The sequence below is a fragment of the Macadamia integrifolia genome, chromosome 9 (genome assembly GCF_013358625.1).
Source record: "Macadamia integrifolia cultivar HAES 741 chromosome 9, SCU_Mint_v3, whole genome shotgun sequence".
In the NCBI taxonomy this organism is placed as follows: Eukaryota; Viridiplantae; Streptophyta; class Magnoliopsida; order Proteales; family Proteaceae; genus Macadamia; species Macadamia integrifolia.
Genome location: NC_056565.1, coordinates 697879 through 715945, shown reverse-complemented (window position 1 = coordinate 715945; position 18067 = coordinate 697879). Strand labels below are relative to the sequence as shown.

At 37.4% G+C, this 18067-nt stretch overlaps 1 protein-coding gene across 10 annotated transcripts; it reads left to right on the top strand.

The window, feature by feature from the left end:
- The first annotated feature begins 214 nt into the window (after positions 1 to 214).
- On the top strand, positions 215 to 18024 carry LOC122090005 (major facilitator superfamily domain-containing protein 12-like). 10 transcript variants are annotated; one of them, XM_042659822.1, is made up of 14 exons: positions 215 to 363; positions 1247 to 1362; positions 1561 to 1707; positions 3140 to 3209; positions 3337 to 3533; positions 3662 to 3737; positions 3838 to 3921; positions 4072 to 4151; positions 4282 to 4408; positions 4571 to 4630; positions 4727 to 4777; positions 7080 to 7238; positions 12835 to 12967; positions 17375 to 18024. In XM_042659822.1, exons 3-14 carry the CDS (start codon positions 1631 to 1633, stop codon positions 17545 to 17547), a joined length of 1287 nt encoding a protein of 428 aa, XP_042515756.1. In that variant the 5' UTR covers positions 215 to 363; positions 1247 to 1362; positions 1561 to 1630; the 3' UTR covers positions 17548 to 18024. The 10 variants fall into 10 exon arrangements, with proteins under 10 accessions (XP_042515756.1, XP_042515751.1, XP_042515750.1 ...); XM_042659817.1 differs by having other exon boundaries at positions 1483 to 1707; XM_042659816.1 differs by having other exon boundaries at positions 1480 to 1707.
- Positions 18025 to 18067: the final 43 nt, after the last annotated feature.

Genomic DNA, 18067 nt, shown 5'->3' with positions numbered 1-18067 from the left:
CTGATCCAAGATTCTATGGAAAATATGACGAGGATGAGCGAAATTCCCAAGTTATAGATGCCCAATTGCTCATACAGTGTCTGATACAAATAAATTTTAAACAAAATAAATAAATAAATTGTTATTGGGACTTGGGTAGACCCTTTTAAAATAAAAGTATAAAATCCAAACAAACCGTTATTCCAGTGGGTCTCACCCCACCTCCCACTTTCCTTTCTTCCTAAATTCCAACAAAAAAAAAAAAAAAAAAGGAAGAGGGGCTGTTGCCGTCTGGATTCTCCAATGGTGGCCACTGGGAAACAATGAACGATGACCTTGTGTCTTTCAGAAAATAGAGGAACAGAATCAACTTTCCTTAGTGCGGTAGGTACTCTTATGAACGTCCAAGATTAATTTTAGTTTTAATTTTAATTTTAATTTTGTCCATTATAATCTCAACATGCAAATTCCTATATATAAAGGGCTGACATCAGTCTCGCAACTCTATCCGCCAGTCAATTTCCTCATGGAAACTGGAAAGTCAATCTATTCCCAAGAGGCCAAGGAGAAGCAAACATATTTAAAATTGGAATTTTAGGAAGCGAGTAAATATGGAGAGAGTAGCAGAAGATGACGTGATGGAGATTGGTTCACCTTTTCTTCAAAGTTCTCCCAAAACAACAAGTAAACATCCAAAATTAAGGCACTATATAATCATCATAGAGACCGAGTGAGCCAAAGACAGACACAAAGAAGAGAGTGACCGCTAGCCCTTCCTTTCTCATCCCTCCCACCCACTTTCGCTCTCCCTCTCCCTTTCTCTTTCTCTATACTATTTAACACCATTTCCTCTCCCGAGAAGTGGGTATTCCATGAAAAGTCTTTTCTTGATACAAAACAGGTAACCTCTCTCTCTCTCTCTCTCTCTCTCTCTCTCTCTCTCATTGATAGATTGTATACTTAGTTACAAAAACATGAACTTTGAGCCTATACTTGTTTTGAGCGGAGACCCAACTCCAGGATTAACGGAAAAAAGGAGAGGAATCACACAATCCTTTATATTATATTTATAAACGCTAGAATTACTTTCTTGTTGATTGGTTTTGACATTTCTTCTCCTGGAATTAAATCTTAGTTCGTGGGAAAGGTGTGAATCTGTTATGTTGAATTACTTTCTTGTTGATTGGTTTTAACATAATCACAGGATGTTTGTTCGTTATTAGTGGGATGGGTGCAGGATTGACAAAATTGTGTTATTGGTTCACAGGAAATTTCTGCCTTCTGCGGGTTGTTGATCAAAGCTGGTTTATTTTTTAGTACTTAGGACGGTGATAGTTATTTCTCTTGTTGGATTACTCTGAGCTGTAGATAGACTTTCAAAAGGTTTGGCTGATGTGTAACAATGTCTAGTTTGATCTATTTTCTGTTTTTTATTTGTCTGATTAGATAACTATGAAATTTGTGCTTTCTATTAATGAAGCCCTGATCTCTCCCATGCAGTAGTTTCTACAGGGTGGAACAACTTAGACATGTTTTAATTTGTTTATAAATTGTAATCTGGTGTATCAACATGGTTAATAGTTCGGAAGATGAGGAATCCTGCAGTAAACCCCTCGGAAGAGTTTCTGTGGTTTACTACGGTGTTGGCCACATGCTCAATGACATCACATCTGCATGTTGGTTTACTTACCTCTTAGTGTTCTTGACAGATATTGGACTGTCCCCAAGGTACATTTCTTGTTACCTAACTTTCATGTCATATAACATTTGTCTTGGGCTTTCTGTAAACTTTGATTGCACTTTCATTTCTTCATATTTTCACTTTAGTTCTTCATGGAGAATTAGATCACAGAATATTTTCAATGCTTGTCCTAGTAGTAGGAAGCTAGATGGAAGTGTGATGCTTATATGAAATTTATTTTTGGGTTGTTGCTTGTTGTTGTTGTCAGTATTTTTTCTTTTTAATGCATACTCAAGCTCTCGATTGATGCCTGGTTTCTGTAATGTTGGTTGAACTAGTTGTTATTCATCCATGGTTATGTGAAAACATGTTTATGCTCTTACAAGGAGGGGTGAACTATACTTTCAAATAATGCCTCCACATAGCTTCTGACTGTTGAATATGCTGATATTCTTCATCAGTTAAACCAAATAAAAGGACTAGCATTATGTGTCTTCCTTCAGAAAAAGCAAAATTTAGCATCTCTCAACTTTCCCCAATATGAAGAATAGAGTTCCTCATCATCTTCTATGCAGCATCACCTACTCCTACTGAAGCAATGGAGCAGTGTTTTTCTTATATTCTTTTGGGCACCTCCTCTTTTGGACAGGAAATCTGAATGCATGAGAAATTGACTACTCATTTGCGTTACTAATGTCATCAGTCAGTTCCATGGTTGGCTTAACCATTAATTTCTCATTCAATCAACAAACAGTTGTACAGACCCTCAGACTGTTGCCAGATTATCTTCACAATATGTAGTTTTTACCTTTTTCTTTTAATTTCATTACTACTTGCCACATCTCAATGCAGACTTGTCTTGGCCCATGTCATTAGAATTCGATTGCTGGTCCTCAATGCTGCAGCATTTAGTCTGATCTTAGAAAATGCTGTTGCTTTCTTTGTTAATCTATGAAGTTCTGATTCTGGTTTTACCCCAGAGTCATCAGCTGTGGTTGCATTAATGATTTTTTTTAAGTCTTACACAAACATGATCTGGATCAAGTTGCTTATAACCTTCCCTGTTGTGAACAGAGATATCAGTTGAGAAAATGGCAACTATTCCTTATCATATTACCAATAAATGACATCTCCATTCAGATTATACATATAACAAAAATTACTTGCAAATTTTCCTGCAAATAATTTGGTGTATCATTAAATAATTCCATCTATAAGCTTTAGAATCTGTTATTGAAAAGTGTCATTTTTGTTTCTCTTGTGGAAGCAGTCTTTTATTTGACAGGCATATGGTGCCCATTACCACATAACAAATGTCACTTTTATGTTTCTATTGGCAGTTCTGGTTTATATATTAACCACCATATTTTACTTATGAAATGAGTCTTCTTATAAATTTTTCTTGCACTATTATGAGGGAGTTTCCAACAGTTTCTACATGGAGTTTTTTTTAATCCCTGTGTTGGTTCTTATCCATAGGGATGCAGCCATAGTCATGCTGTCGGGTCAAGTTGCTGATGGGTTTACAACCATATTTGCAGGGGAACTGGTACAGTCAGATTCATTTACTACATTATCTGACTTGCAACGTGATTTGTTTTTGTTGTAAAATATCTTTTTTTAGTTTTTGATTTTACACTGAAAATGATTATTACTTTTTTTTTCTTACATGCTAGATAGACAGGTTTGGACATTTCAAAATATGGCATGGTGCAGGATCAGTTCTGGTCACCATTTCCTTTTCTTCTGTTTTTGGTGGTTGCCTACCTTGCAGAATCTTTGGGACTAATTCCTCTGCTATGCAAACAGTTGGTTACAGCATTTTTGCTGCAATTTTCAATGTTGGTTGGGCTGCTACCCAAGTTTCACACATGTAATAATCCTTTTATGCGATTACCTCTTAATTTGTTCAATTTCATAACCTTTTTCTTTAATCTGCAGCTGTGGCCTGAGGAATACTTATTAGTTTTCTTCCTTTCTTTCTCCTCCTTCTCATTGAAGGTCTATGGTCAACTGCATCACACTAAATCATACAAGCAGAGTTGTGCTAGCTAGTTGTCGTAATGCTTTTACAATGGTTAGCATTTCTCTCAATCTTGATTTCATGTAATCATGTCAGTTTTGATTCTACACATTGTTATCATGGTTATGATTCTTTTACATAATTGTTATTGGAGGTGGCAAATCTTAGCCTATATGCAGTAGCTTTGGCTGTGTTCAATATTTATAAACCCAGGACACGTGTTGATATTGAAAATCAGGTATGTCATTCAAATATGAAATTGATTGCCTCAAAAGAAATTATCCAGTGGTGCCAATGATTTTTTGGGTCCCCCATAAACAGAATTTCTGCTTCGTTGTTTAATGTATTTTCTTTTGTGTTCACTCTTTGCACTGTTGTAAGTGAACAGTACCGGTGGATTGCGTATATATCCATTTTTATTGGATGCTTTTTTGTGGGCATTTTTCTTTTCGGAACCAGAGAACCCAGGTTTGCGACATTTTATCCTTCAATTAGCATTCTCATATCAGTTGTTCAGTCATATTGTTTAATATTTTGAACATATTAATTGCCATGTTTACAATGAAATTTTTTTGTTAAATGTGAATGTGTTATGTAGATTGAAGCGAGGTACTCAAGGAAAAATTAGTCATAGGATTTCATGGACGCATTGGTTTAAGAAAATTCTATACTATCAAGTTGCACTTGTGTATGTTCTCACTCGACTAGTAACAAATGTTTCCCAGGTATGCACTCTTTCCCTTCCCAAACATGAAAAGAGAATCTTAGGTATCTTTCAGTTACTAATGTATTTTGTTACAGTTGTTACGATGAATGTACAAATAGGTCTCTGAGAAATTGGTTTCAGAAGTGCTGTATTTCACATTAATACTGTTTTTTCTTCTCAGGCACTTCTTGCCTTCTATGTTATTCATGATCTTCAAATGGTTCAATCATCTAAAGCTCTGGTAAACCTACAAACCTACAATGTTGCATTCAGTTCAGCTTTAATCTTTTTCAGTAGGAGATAAAGAACTGACTGTACGTTCCAAATGATGTGGCAGGTACCTGCCATCATCTACATTTGCAGCTTTGTAGTATCTGTCATTCTTCAGGTAAAACTGTAGTTCCTTTTTCTCTGAAGAAATTTTACTAAAGAGGAAAAAAGTAGAGTTTACTTTAAGAAGATATTCTTTGCTTAAGGTTACTTGAGCAGATTATTTGACCAGCCATTCTCTATTTAGAGTGTGGACATCCATCAAACTGTTCTGGGTTGACCACCCCCAATAACAGCAGTGAATGAATTTTTTCAATAATGTGATCCAAATGTAAGCTCTTTCCTTCTGCTCATTCTGCACCTAAAAAGTGTCAGAAGGGATCAAATTCCCAATGGTTTATCTGATCTTGCTAAAAGCTGTAGGAGATCATACTTAGGGTGCAGCTTGGGTCAGGATAATTGCAAACCTGACCAATCCAACCAAGCTTCTTCCTGGGTTGGGCTACTTCTAGAGTGCTTTTGGTTGGGCTGAGGCCTAGGTAAACCAATCCTAGTCCAGAGCCTACATGTATCAGGGAGAAGTTTACAAGGTGGGATTTTTTTTTTTTTGTTATATATGTTTTCTAGGTGGGATTTATACCAGGTGAATTCTCCCTTTTCTGCCGCTTGGGGTGGCCAATATGGACCACTGATTATATGGGACATATTCCTGGTTGACCATATGCCCAATTTTATGGTCCACCATTTCATAGTTTGGACATTAAACCCTATTTCAAAAGGACTGGGCCTACAGTTCAATCTTAAAAATTTAATGACATTGTAATATTCATAAGCGAACCGTTGTAGGTACATCATATGTGTAATTTGGTTATCCTTCACTTTCACTAGAAAGTATTGACCAACTCCTTGAATCAAATACTCGGTACACGCTGCTTAACTATTTCGGAAAAAGCCCAAAAAGTCATGAGTCGGTTCCAAACTGCCAAGACTCGTAATAAGTGGTTGCATAATTCTTCAATGACCTGTTGGATAATCCAAGTGCCATATGATAAGTTAAATTCCTTCTTCTCTGTACTTATGTTAAAAGATTAGGGAATTAATGAACTGATTGGGCATTTGATTTTGATAAATTTAAGTTGTGATGGTGTTTCTTCTAAAAATTTGTAATATACATATATGTTTTGGTGGACTGTTTTGAGTGGGAAGTAGTTTGATCTTGACCAAACTCACCTAAGCCTGACCCAAGTCAAACCTAAAACTATACTTGGGTGTGATTGTTAGAAACGTATCTCTGCTGGGTTTTGGTTGGGTAACTCAAGGTTGGGTTTCTTGGTTGGGCTTGTCTTTGCACTACTACTGTGAGGCTTGGTCAATCCCCTTAACCCACCCACCTTCCAAACATTTGAATATCATGCTTTCTCTACATGCTGTAACATATTACAGTGTTCTCCAAAGCAGGGAAATAACTCAAACTGACCAACTACAACTCAAACTTAATCTAGTGCTCTCTCCATCCAAAGGGGGGAAAAAAACAGACACACTGATTGGGTTTAAAAAATTTCACAGGTTTTGTCTGGCCCTTTTACCCACCAACCTACCCCTAGCCATATGGCAATAAGGACTAAAACTGAAGAAGGCAGCACTGGTTCAACCCCAAACTTCTTCCAAAAAATGGTCCATATTTGATACATGAACTCATATTTGCTGCCAAAGACAACAACTGATTCTCAAATTTTCTGGCATAGGAAACATATCATTAGAATGCATCATCACGAAATCACCCCAAACTCAAGTCATCAACTATTAATTCTGTCAAGCAACTCAGTCCACATAAAAGCATTCTTAAAAAGCATATCTCAGCTCTATATATTCTTAGAACAAAAAAGAAACTTCCTCAAGCGGTAAAAAGTAACTTTTGGATCAACTATCATCTGCATTATGTTAGTTGTCGGTCTGCTCTAATCTTCCCACTAGGATTGATGGCATATCTACCTCCAAAACATTGATCATCAAAACTTTGGTTTCTGACTGCCCTCCCCTCCAGTACCTCAAAACAATTCTGGAGCACTATGTCTCTTGAGGTATGATACAAGGATGTAAAACATAGATAGTGGTTCACACCCACAAATATCTTCCCAAAAGCATAGTTTGTCGACTGACAAGATCCCTCTCTCTATAATGCATGGACAGTTATTAAGGCATGCCCACTTCCCAAGTCCAGAGGTCAACATCCACATCTTCTTACAATCACACTACATCATAAATTCTACTATCTTCCCTGAATACCAAAACCAAGTTTGATCCCCACTGGAACATCATTTTGATCAATTAAAATATCAAAAGATTAATTTTTTTTATTAGATAAATTGCTATCATTTCCCTTTCTAATGCTGAGCCACTACTTATCCTCTATATAATAGGAAATCAGATGGACGGGCCAACGTCTCAAGGCTTTCTTTACTGCTGGTGGCGTTCTTTGGATATTTTCTGGTGCAGGAATCCTTGTCCTTCCAAGCAGCATGCATGGTTTTATGTACCTTCTATCAGTAACTATTGGTGTGGCCAATGCTTTAATGACAGTATGTACAAATTCCTTCTCAATTTTCATGCTTTATTTCACTTGTTCATCTTTTTTTTTCATACATAACAATTTAGATCATGGAAAACTCTCTTTTCCCATTTCGCTGTGATTATTTTTTGACATTAACTGATTGAGTAGATGGTGAATGACAAATCAAATTCAAGGGCTGGGCTGCTGGAGACCAAATGAAAATGAGAGTTTAGTTTTGTGGGTAATGAATATCCATATATAGTGGATATAGGCTGCATTAATTTTTCTTTCGCATGAAAGGGAAAACTCTGTGGGATCTTCTGATGAGTTTTGGGGATTAGATCTCAAATATGGACCATTCAAATACTGACGCTAGAGGAGCATGGGGTACTTATATTGGCCAAATCTGATTAAAAGTTTAAAGTTACTTACACCCCCAAAATCCTCTCTCTTCAAAATCCCAATTTTTCAACCTTTAAAAATCTATGAACACCCTCCAGGTTGCTCATCTAAGAAGAGCTGTAAGACAAATAGCCCAAAATAACCCTATTTCTGTGCTTCAAACATCAGGGATAACTACAAGAAAAGGGAGGGAAAACCCGCAAGTTAAGAAAGATTAAGGGGTTTGCTTATATTCAGAGTTTGTCTGTCTTCCAACATATATTCTATTAATTTCTTTTGAGTACTTATTTTATATGGTTTTGCAAATTTTCATTAGATCGGTTTGTGCTGGCTTTCTGTAATTGTATGTGAACTTAAATTGCTTTATATTGTCATGCTTTTATCTCTCTGATTTTTTCATGTTTTCTTTTAATGTATATTTTGATCATCATTAATTTGCTTTTAGAGCTATTCTAAGTTGTGATACATTTTCCAATTTCCTCCATGATTTCAGTGAGCAACAATTTACTAATACACTGATCTCTAGTCCTCAGCCATGTCTGGAAAAATTAAATGTTTAAAATTGAGATTTTTCTTTGTTTTACATGCTTACAGATTTATTTTATAATTCTGAAGTATTCTTTGATTTCCAGCATAGAGACTTGTCGGATTGAAGTGGGTGATACCAAGATTTTGAGGGTCTATTTTTTGTTTTTATGCATTTTGGGTTACGTGTTCCATGTAGTGGGGTTATTTTGAGTAAGTTTAATTTTGGTGTGCAAATTAGTCCTTTGATACTCTGATATATGGTATCTTTTGTAACAGTACAACCGAAAATGGGTAGTCAAAATTGATGGTAGGTACTTAAGTTCAATCAAGGATAAAGGATGACAAATAGAGGATGATGTTGAACAAAGAATTAGAGCACGGTGGATAAAGTGGAGAATTGTGTCCGGAGTGTTGTGTCATCAATGTATCCCTTTCTAACTCAAAAGGAAAATTTTATGGGACAGTTATACGACCAGCAATGCTGTATGGAGTTAAATGTTGGGTTGTGAAGAAACAACATATAAATAAACTTAGTGTAACTGAAATGAGAAATTTTAGATGGATGAGTGATCGTTGTCGTGAACGAATCAAAATAAACCCTAATTAAACTATGAGATAGTGGTAAGAAAGGGGTCGAACCCACAGAGAACTAGAAGGCTAAATCTACTAAGATTGAGATGAATGTTGTTTTAAAAAAATAAAATTTGTAAAATCCAGAATTAAAATTAAAACTAAGTAAACCAATTAACAAGAATAAGAATCAAAGAGAAGAAGCTATCCTTAGGTCTCGAATCCGTTTTGGTATTATTACCAATTTTTGGTTGATACTTCGGTTCACTGAAACTACAAGTTTCAGTGTAACCAAATAGTTTCAGTGTAACCACAGAAACACAATCTTTGACTACACTAAGCATAACCTATCCTGTCAAGCACTATCGTCTATCCCTTTCGCTTAGCACGCTTAGTTTGATTGGTTAAAGGCTATCATTAGTGTCTACCAAAAATCACATGAAATACTATTTCTTGAATAAAATAATTGAATCACAAAAACAATTATTCTAAACTAATTTACCAATTAAAAATCATCCATAATGGGAATGGGTCTTAGAAATCAAACAATCAAGTACGAACTTAAACCAGAAATTAAATAACAATACTCAAAACTTCATCTAAACCTAAAGATAGAAAAGAACTTAGCCGCTCATGGTACTAATGGATGAATGGCAACAATAATGATGATGGTGATGAATTTTTGGCGCCATGGTAATCCTCCGTGTGCAATGTTGTCCCTCCAAATCTTGTCCTATAGAATGAGTATGTGTAGGCGTGTAGCTAGTTCCAAGAGGGAGAGGGAACCGTGGTGCCTGGCAGATCGGCTCAAGAATGAGGGATCGTATATATAAGGGTGTATGCTAGCCGATATATGGAGAGAAAATAGGATACCGTGCATGGGCGATAAAATAGGGAAAGGAGTGGTAGAGATTGTGTGGGATTGGGATAGAGAGAGATAGAGATCGGATAGAGGATGTAGGCGTGTGAATTAGGGAGAGAGGAATCGTGGGCAGTGTATCTAGGAAGAAAGAGACGTGGGTAATGGAGGGCGTGAGAAGGAAGGAAAAGAAGGAGAGAGAGATATGGAATGGAGAGATAACATAGGAATGGTAAGAGGGAGAGATTCGGTGGGAGAGAGGGATTAGGAAAGAGAGGGAGATAAAATAGGGAAAAGAAACTAAAGAAATTAGGTGAGAGATGGGAGAGATCGACTAAAGTGTAATTCGGTGGGAGAGAAAGAAACCGTGGGATGGGGGAGAGAAAATAGGAGATGGGAGATAAAGAAAGAATAGGGAGAGAACATGGGAGATGTTTTAGGTAAAGTGGGAGAGAGAGATTCCTATTCTATCTTAGACAAGGAAAGAGAAGAAGATGAGAGAAAGTCGGAGAGGGAGAAGAGAACGTGTGGAATAGGGAGAGAGGGAGAGCCCCACGGTTCTCCCTCTCTCCCTAAATTTTCCTTTTTTTTATTTTTTTATTTTTTATATTCTTTTCTTCTCTTGGAAATTCCAACTCTGCCCTTGACCTTTCGCCCTTGCTTCTAGACTGAACCACATCTGTCCATTTAACATCAAACCTGTGCACATCTCTTGAAAACCCTACAACCAAAGATTATCCCAATATGTGGTCAAATTACTCATGAAAATCAACTTAAAATTAACAATTGAATATTAATTTTATGAATAATTGTGACCCGATCAATGAGTGGTAAAACTAGAAAAAGATAAAATAAGGAACAAATAAATTAGGGCTAATTTAGGAGTAGCTCTAAGACAAGATAAGTTGAGAGAATGTTGTTTGAGGTGGCACAAATATGTACAATGGAGGCTTTTGAATGGCTCCAGTAAGGAGCAATGATATATTTCAGATTAGAGGAGCAAAAAGAGCCAATGGTAGCCTGAAAGGGTTCTAGGTGATGGGTTTCTACAATCCTAAGAGATTAGGTTCAGAAACTCAATTTGAAAAAAATAACCAGAACTGCAGTGAAGAGGGGGGGGGGGGAAGAGACCAGATTCAAGAGAATTTCAATAGACTGAAATTCTGATCGAAAGACACTTCAATGATCAGGAATAACTCCTCAAAATCTGACTGAAATTGGACTGTCAGATCTGGAGTTATGGCCAAAAATAGGATTCTAGAATGTAGGGTTTCTGGAAATAGTGAAATCAGAAATTTAAAGGTCCAATTGGATAATACACAAAAGATAAAATTAAAGATCCGATAGCAGAATTTGGAAGAGACTAACAATCTGACATAGTAACCTAAATCTGACCTTCAAAACAAGTAGAATTAAGAATCCCACTTGGGTAGGACTTTAAGAAATCAGGACAAAAATCAAAGTTTTGATGCCGTTAATGTGAAGAGAATACTATCCAGTTTCCAATCTGAAGTTTGATTTGAAATCTCAGATGGAAACAATGGAGAAATTAAAATTCCAGCAAGTAGGGTATGCACAAAAACAAAATAGAAACCAGAAAATATTGACCTGCTTTGATGATGAATAATATGAAGAAGAATGTAAGAGATGTAGAATGATATGGACCATGCCTCTCACCTGGAACTTGATTGGAATCCCACCATTCCTACCTTAGCATCTCTGTTACATTACACAACAGGATTCTACATCTCAAAAACTATTGATGCAAAATCTAAGCTTATTATCATAAAAATCATGGGGAAGCTGTTCCCCTTCCTCTTTATTTATAGAACAGCGTAGGTTTGTTTAAAATTAGCCATAGTATAAGGTAACAGCCGATAGGAAAAAAAAAAACAACTCGTTTACAATAAGGAAATAAAATAACAAAACAACCCAGAGAAGGACTCTTAAACAGTAAGCAAGAGAATTCCAAATTTTATTGGAACTCTTAATAAGATAAAAGAAATCATACTTCTTTGAAACCCGAACTCTGAAGTCCTATTCCAGCTTATATAACTAATATAAAGATAGGAATAAAAGGATAAAACTAGTAACAGTAGTGGGTGGACCAACCCTTTACTGGTACTAAAGGCTCCAAACTAGAACTGCACGCCATGGTTCTGTCCTGGGTTTCTTTCTCCTTCATTGGTACTTCAGAAAGTACCTATCTTGATGTTGATATGTATCAATCAGGAGAAGTAGTGAGGAAAGACATGCATAGCTTAGACTTAGTAAATAGTATATCTTTGAATAGAGTTGATTGGATAAAGAAGATCCACGAAGTCAACCCCATTTAGTTGGATAAGGTTGAGTGAGTTGAGTTGAGTTGGTATGTTCCATCATCAGTTTAGATGTTTATTATAAATTTTTTACTGAATTTTTTTTTTTTTTTTGCTAACGACGGGTATCTAGGTCTTTGGCCTGACTAGTCCCGCTACTAACCCCACAACCATATGGACTGGATCATACCGGGGTTGAATGAGAACCATTCAACTTTCACTGAAACCAGTGAAGAGCACTAAACACCCCCGTGTGAGTGGCCCAAGGTGTGCCTAGTGGGAGTCGAACTTAGGGTGTCCAAATTTACGGCTCGTACCAAGTTCGTTGCTCACCAACTGCGCTACCCCCTTGGGTTTATAAAATATTATAATATATATATATATATATATATATTTTTTTTGGGTAGGTCGCGAGGGAAGTAGGTAACAGCCAAGAGGCTTGAACTTAAGACCTCCTGGTGAGCATGGGTTTTTTGTACACCACAGCTCACCAACTGCACTAGGCCATTGTTGTTGAATGGTTTGTTAAGGTTGAAACTTAAATTATGAATATGATATGTGGGTGGGTAAAAGGACCTATGGAAAACTGTGGAATTGGTGGTGCCTCACACGTAAAAAATTCCATAAGCTGATCACAAACCTCATCCTTTTTTTCATGAAACAGCAGTGGTTCATGGAGGCATATATTGGCCACGAATCCTAATTTAGGTGGTTATCTAAACAATGCCATTTGGTGCTTTTCCCCTTTTGTTTTTCCTAATAGCCCATGTAACTCCAGGTTCCTGAGTTGCCCTCAGAAATTTATTAATTATTCAAAAGAGAAAGCAACCAATTGGATCTGAAAGGTTCTTAAAACTCTCAAATCAAGCTAGATTTACTGTGAAAATACCTGCCTTCTATTAACTTTCTTATAGAGTCTCTCATTTTGTGCCTCTATGGAGTACCAGGTAACAGGAGTGAGCATGCAAAGTATTCTAGTTGGAGAGGATCTCAATGGTTGTGCATTTGTTTATGGGTCATTGAGCTTCTTGGACAAAATGTCATGTGGGCTTGCGTTATATGTTCTCGAATCCTATCAGAGTGAGTACCTTGTCTCTTCCATTCTTTTCCAAATAAAACATTTTAATAATTAAGATATTAAGTTGTCCTATCAAATTAATTATCCTTTTTGCTCATTCTTTTCTACATGAAATGGTTTGTTAATTAAGATGTAAATTGCTGCATAATGCTAAATGTGACCATTACTGTAGTACTTTTATGTTAAGATGGTATCAAGCATTGATGTGATATGGCCCAATACGGCCGATATGTATCAAGATTGGCATGTACAGAACCATTACAAAGCGATACGGTACCGATATGCACAGGTTACCCAAAAAAAAACTTCTTCCTGCTTTGATTTTTTGGTCAAAATCTAGTGAATCCCATTTACGGGAAAAGACAATCAGTGAATTATTTTTTATGTATATCAAACATCATCAACATCATTGACTTGTGAAAGAGACTGTGATGCAGATACGGCTGCCCTTTCTTGGTTGGACCAGCATGACCGGCTTTTGAAGCCAAGAGCCAAGAAGAACCGGTCCAACCCAGGGTTTTGGTCCAACAAGGGTTGGAAATAAAATTAGTAGTTTACCCAGTATTTTATTTCATGCTTTTAGTTTCCAGACTTGAACGTAGGAGTAGGATTTATTTCCTTGCTTTGGTTTCCTTTTATAGTTGTTTCCTAGTTTAGGCTAGTTTCCATTCCAGTTACGTTTCTAATTTCATGTTACTATTTTCCTATATATTAGTTGTAATCGATTGAAGTTTTAGAGAGCAATTTGATTATTGAATGAAAAAAAAAAAAAGAGTTATTTCCTATTCTACCATATATTCTTGAGTGCTATTTTGTTAATCATCACCATGGTTGCCAATAGTGAAGTTGTTCAGCAGTTGAATTCTTATAAAGGAGAAACTTATACAAAATTTGATGCTCTCACTAACATGGTCACATCCCTAAAAACAATGGTGGAGTCTATGCAAGTTTCTATTGATCGTTTAGTGGCAGCAAATAAAGGAAAGAGTCCCATTCAGTCTAGGGATTCTTCCAACACCACTCCACAGGATCTGCCAGTAACACCACCACCACCACCTCCACCACCATATGGGACTGGTAGGCATGATGATGGAGCAGAAAGAGCAGCAAAACTGGATGTCCTTGATTTTTATGGAGACAATAATCCAGAATTGTACCTTGACTGGATTCACAGTTTAGATACATTCTTCAGATGGTACGGGTTGACTGAGGCTCGAAAGATCCTATTTGCAGAGGCCAAACTGAAAGGCACGGCTCGAGTCTGGTGGATCAAGCAACAACATAACCGAATCCGAGGCATTGGGTTGGTCACTACTTGGGTTGAAATGTATGAAGTCATGAATAGGCGATTCTTGCCTTCTGATTACAAGCAACGCATGCATCTCAGGTTTGCACAGTTGAAACAAGAGAATTTGACCGTTGAAGAGTATGTTGCTAGATTTTATTATTTGGCCACTCGCTCTGACTTTGAGTGGGATGAAGAAGTCTTAGTGGCCCAATTTCGCAATGGTTTGCACCCTCAACTTAGTGCTGCCCTTGCATTTAGTCGACTACCTACAATGGAAGACGTCGTACAAGTGGCATATCAGGTTGAGGAAAGTCTGAAACGCCCATACAACCGGAGAAATTTTGCATATACTTTTTCTCGAGGTACTAGTTCCGTTTGGCAACAGTCTCCTACCCAAGAGAGGTCATCTAGCAAGCCACAGGCAAGTGCTACATCTATGGCTTCTTCACGACCTAGTCGGCCGTATTCTCCACCTCGACATGTTTCTGAAATGTCATCTTCATGACCTACTCGCCCATACTCACCCCCTCGGCGTGGTTCAGATAAACCTTCTGATTCTTCAAAATTTACAGTTCGGTGCTACTCATGCCATGGATTTGGACATATCAGTGCCCAATGTCCCAGCCGTTTGGTTGCTTTTATTGATAAGAATTCTCCTATACCATATATTCCCGAAGAGCAACTTGGTTCTGACACAGTTGATTTTAGAGAAGAGCGTGCAACAGGTGAAGTCAATGACACTCTTCGTGACGATGACCAACATCCCTTTTATGTCATTCGTCATGTGTTGACCACTCAAAAGGCCACTGAAAATGAAGATTGGCGCCGCAGTAGTATTTTTCAGACTCGTGTGAAGTGCAATGATCAGTTGCTAACCTTGGTCATTGATGGAGGCAGTTGCACTAATGTTGTCTCTGAAGACGCTGTTCGTAAGCTGGGATTGAATACAGAACCACATCCTAATCCTTACAAGGTTGCGTGGGTGAACAACACTAATCTTAAAATCACAGATAAGTGCTTAGTCACATATTCTATTGGTGATTTAAGGATACAGTCCAATGTGATGTTCTCCCTCTGAAGGTGTGACATATCCTTCTTGGTCGACCTTGGTTGTTTGATAAGAAAGTACAGCATTGTGGCTATGCCAATACCTATGCCTTCAAGCATGCCAACAAGACTATAAAGTTTCATCCTGCCAAAGATCTCCCTGAAATTAAGCTCAAGAAGATGGTGGGATCATTCCTCATTCAGCGTATTCCTTCAGACGGTCTCCTCGGTCCTTTCCCTAACTCGACGGAGTCGAGTTCTTTTCAGAGGAGGAGAGTTGATGCAGATACGGCTGCCCTTTCTTGGTTGGACCAGCATGACCGGCTTTGGAAGCCAAGAGCCAAGAAGAACCGGTCCAGCCCAGGGTTTTGGTCCAACAAGGGTTGGAAATAAAATTAGTAGTTTACCCAGTATTTTATTTCATGCTTTTAGTTTTCAGACTTGAACGTAGGAGTAGGATTTATTTCCTTGCTTTGGTTTCCTTTTATAGTTGTTTCCTAGTTTAGGCTAGTTTCCATTCCAGTTACGTTTCTAATTTCATGTTACTATTTTCCTATATATTAGTTGTAATCGATTGAAGTTTTAGAGAGCAATTTGATTATTGAATGAACGTGTGAGTGTGATCCTCCTTTTTTCCATCTCTACTCTGATTTCCCTTCCCTTCCCTAAGGTTCTCCATCAGACTGGTTCACATGAGTTCAACCAAATGGGACCTTCAGCCTAGCAATGGCAGAGGAATTAAACTAATGAAAGAGTCTGCTTGCTAGGCTATGGGACCTTCAGCTTGGCAATGAAATGAAAAATTCCAAGCACACTATTGATCCACCAGTCCATTCACTGAAGGTGACTCGGACTTCAATAAATTGTCTCCTTGAAGTGCCTTATACTATCAATCATTGAAGTTCTTCCTTTCCCTTCTCACTTTTTGAATCTTTCATCATTCATCATCTATGAAGCGGGTGATCTGGTCCGTTAATAGGTGTACATGGTATTTATAACTATTGGCTACTAGATGTTCTTAATCATCCAATTGGCAAAATGTTTAGTTTGTGCATTGCTCTCGGCTCAACGAATGTCAGATGTTTAGAATAACTCTTTCTTTAATTGGTAGAAGTGATATTTAGGGCCCGTTTGATAACGTTTCAAGAAACGCGTTTCTGCCGTTTCTGTTTCCAGAAACAGCAGAAACGGAGTAAAAAGCGTTTGATAAAACTGTTTCGTTTCACTTATTTTCAGAAATAGAAATATAAATTTTTACTTATTTATGGTTCAAGAAACGACCCAGGCGAAACAAGTTCAGCCGTTTCTGGAAACGACTTGTGGCGATTCTTTCACTGGTTACTATCGACTTCTAAAAACATGACTTATCAAACACCTTCAATTCCGTTTCTGTTTCTAGAAACGACAGAAACGTTATCAAACGGGCCCTTAGAATAATAGAAACAGACAATCAGTGATTTTCCATGTTATCAATTATGGAGATTTCTCAGCAGCATATTTGCTGCCATACCTGCATTCCCATCTTATACTATTTAGTAGAAATCATTTGGTTTTCTCAATACAAATTTCTCGTGTGTGTGAACTTCATCCAAAAGTTGGTCATATATCCTTCTCTACTCATGGTGGATATGACTGTTATGTTTGCCTCGAATTCTTGACCTGTTTTAAAAAATGACCCACTCTTAACATATTTTGGTGGCGAACCGAATGGGATTTTTTCCTTACCGATCGACTGCGACCCGATGGATCGACCCGCGACTTGGAGGAGTATATAATGTACTTTCGTCTTGTCGTTCAAGCATTGTAATTTGGGGGTTTTTCAAGCTAGGGTTTCAGAGCGAGTTTTCTTGCCACTGTTTGGGTGTTCTTAAGCAATCTCGAAAGTAACCTCTCTTTTACATAGTGAAACATCTTCTTCTTCGCCCGATGACATAGCACACCACATCGGTGTGTGAACTTCGTTAAATCTCTTTGTGTTGCGCGAATCTGTGTTTATTTATTTTCATTTTTGTTGGTGTTTGCTCTAACAGTGACTCCAAAGGTTCCACTTATCATTGTGACTTTTCTAATGCAGGTTCTTCTTCAAGTCTACTAGGCTGTCCTCCATTCATAGGATGTTTGTCCATTACAAGATATGGATTGGGTCTCATTCCTGCATCTTGTGCACTTCTTGGATCAGTAATTACATACACCATGGACCTTCATACACCTATATTGAAACCTTTAATGGAGCCCCTGTTGACTTGACTTGAGGTAATGAAGCTCCTGCTGACTTAATGTTGAGATGGCTCCGCCAGGAAGTTGCAATAAGATGGAGTTGGTGCAACTGTGGTGGCGGTTCATGTTATGGTTCAAATTGGAAGTCACAGACTTATATGAGGCTTTCTGAAGTAGAAAAAAGTCCTGTGTTTCCTCTCAAACAAAATATGGGCAAGAATTTTGTTTTTTGTCTATATCAAATTTTTATTTGTCATGGCTCTGTACACTTTCAGCCATTGTGAAATCTTCATTTATTAGCTGGTTGTTCTCAGTTCTCACCACTCAATGGTGACAGATATCTTTAACCTCTACATTATATATATATATATATATATATATATTAAAACTGTATCGATGGAACCAGAGATGATTCCCTCCGTCTGTTACACCCCAGTGATAATTTTATGGGTGATTTGTTGTACTGTTACTGAATATCTTAGTTTATATTTTTTCTTTTTACAATTATTCAGTTATCATCAAACTGGCAAGTATAATTAATCTCCCCCCC

Coding starts and splice junctions, on each gene's coding strand:
- LOC122090005 (XM_042659813.1), top strand. CDS start 852: ATGAAAAGTCTTTTCTTGATACAAAACAG. Junction 3,738..3,837: donor GTCGTAATGCTTTTACAATG/GTTAGCATTTCT, acceptor TTGTTATTGGAG/GTGGCAAATCTTAGCCTATA. Junction 4,409..4,570: donor TAGTAACAAATGTTTCCCAG/GTATGCACTCTT, acceptor TTTTCTTCTCAG/GCACTTCTTGCCTTCTATGT.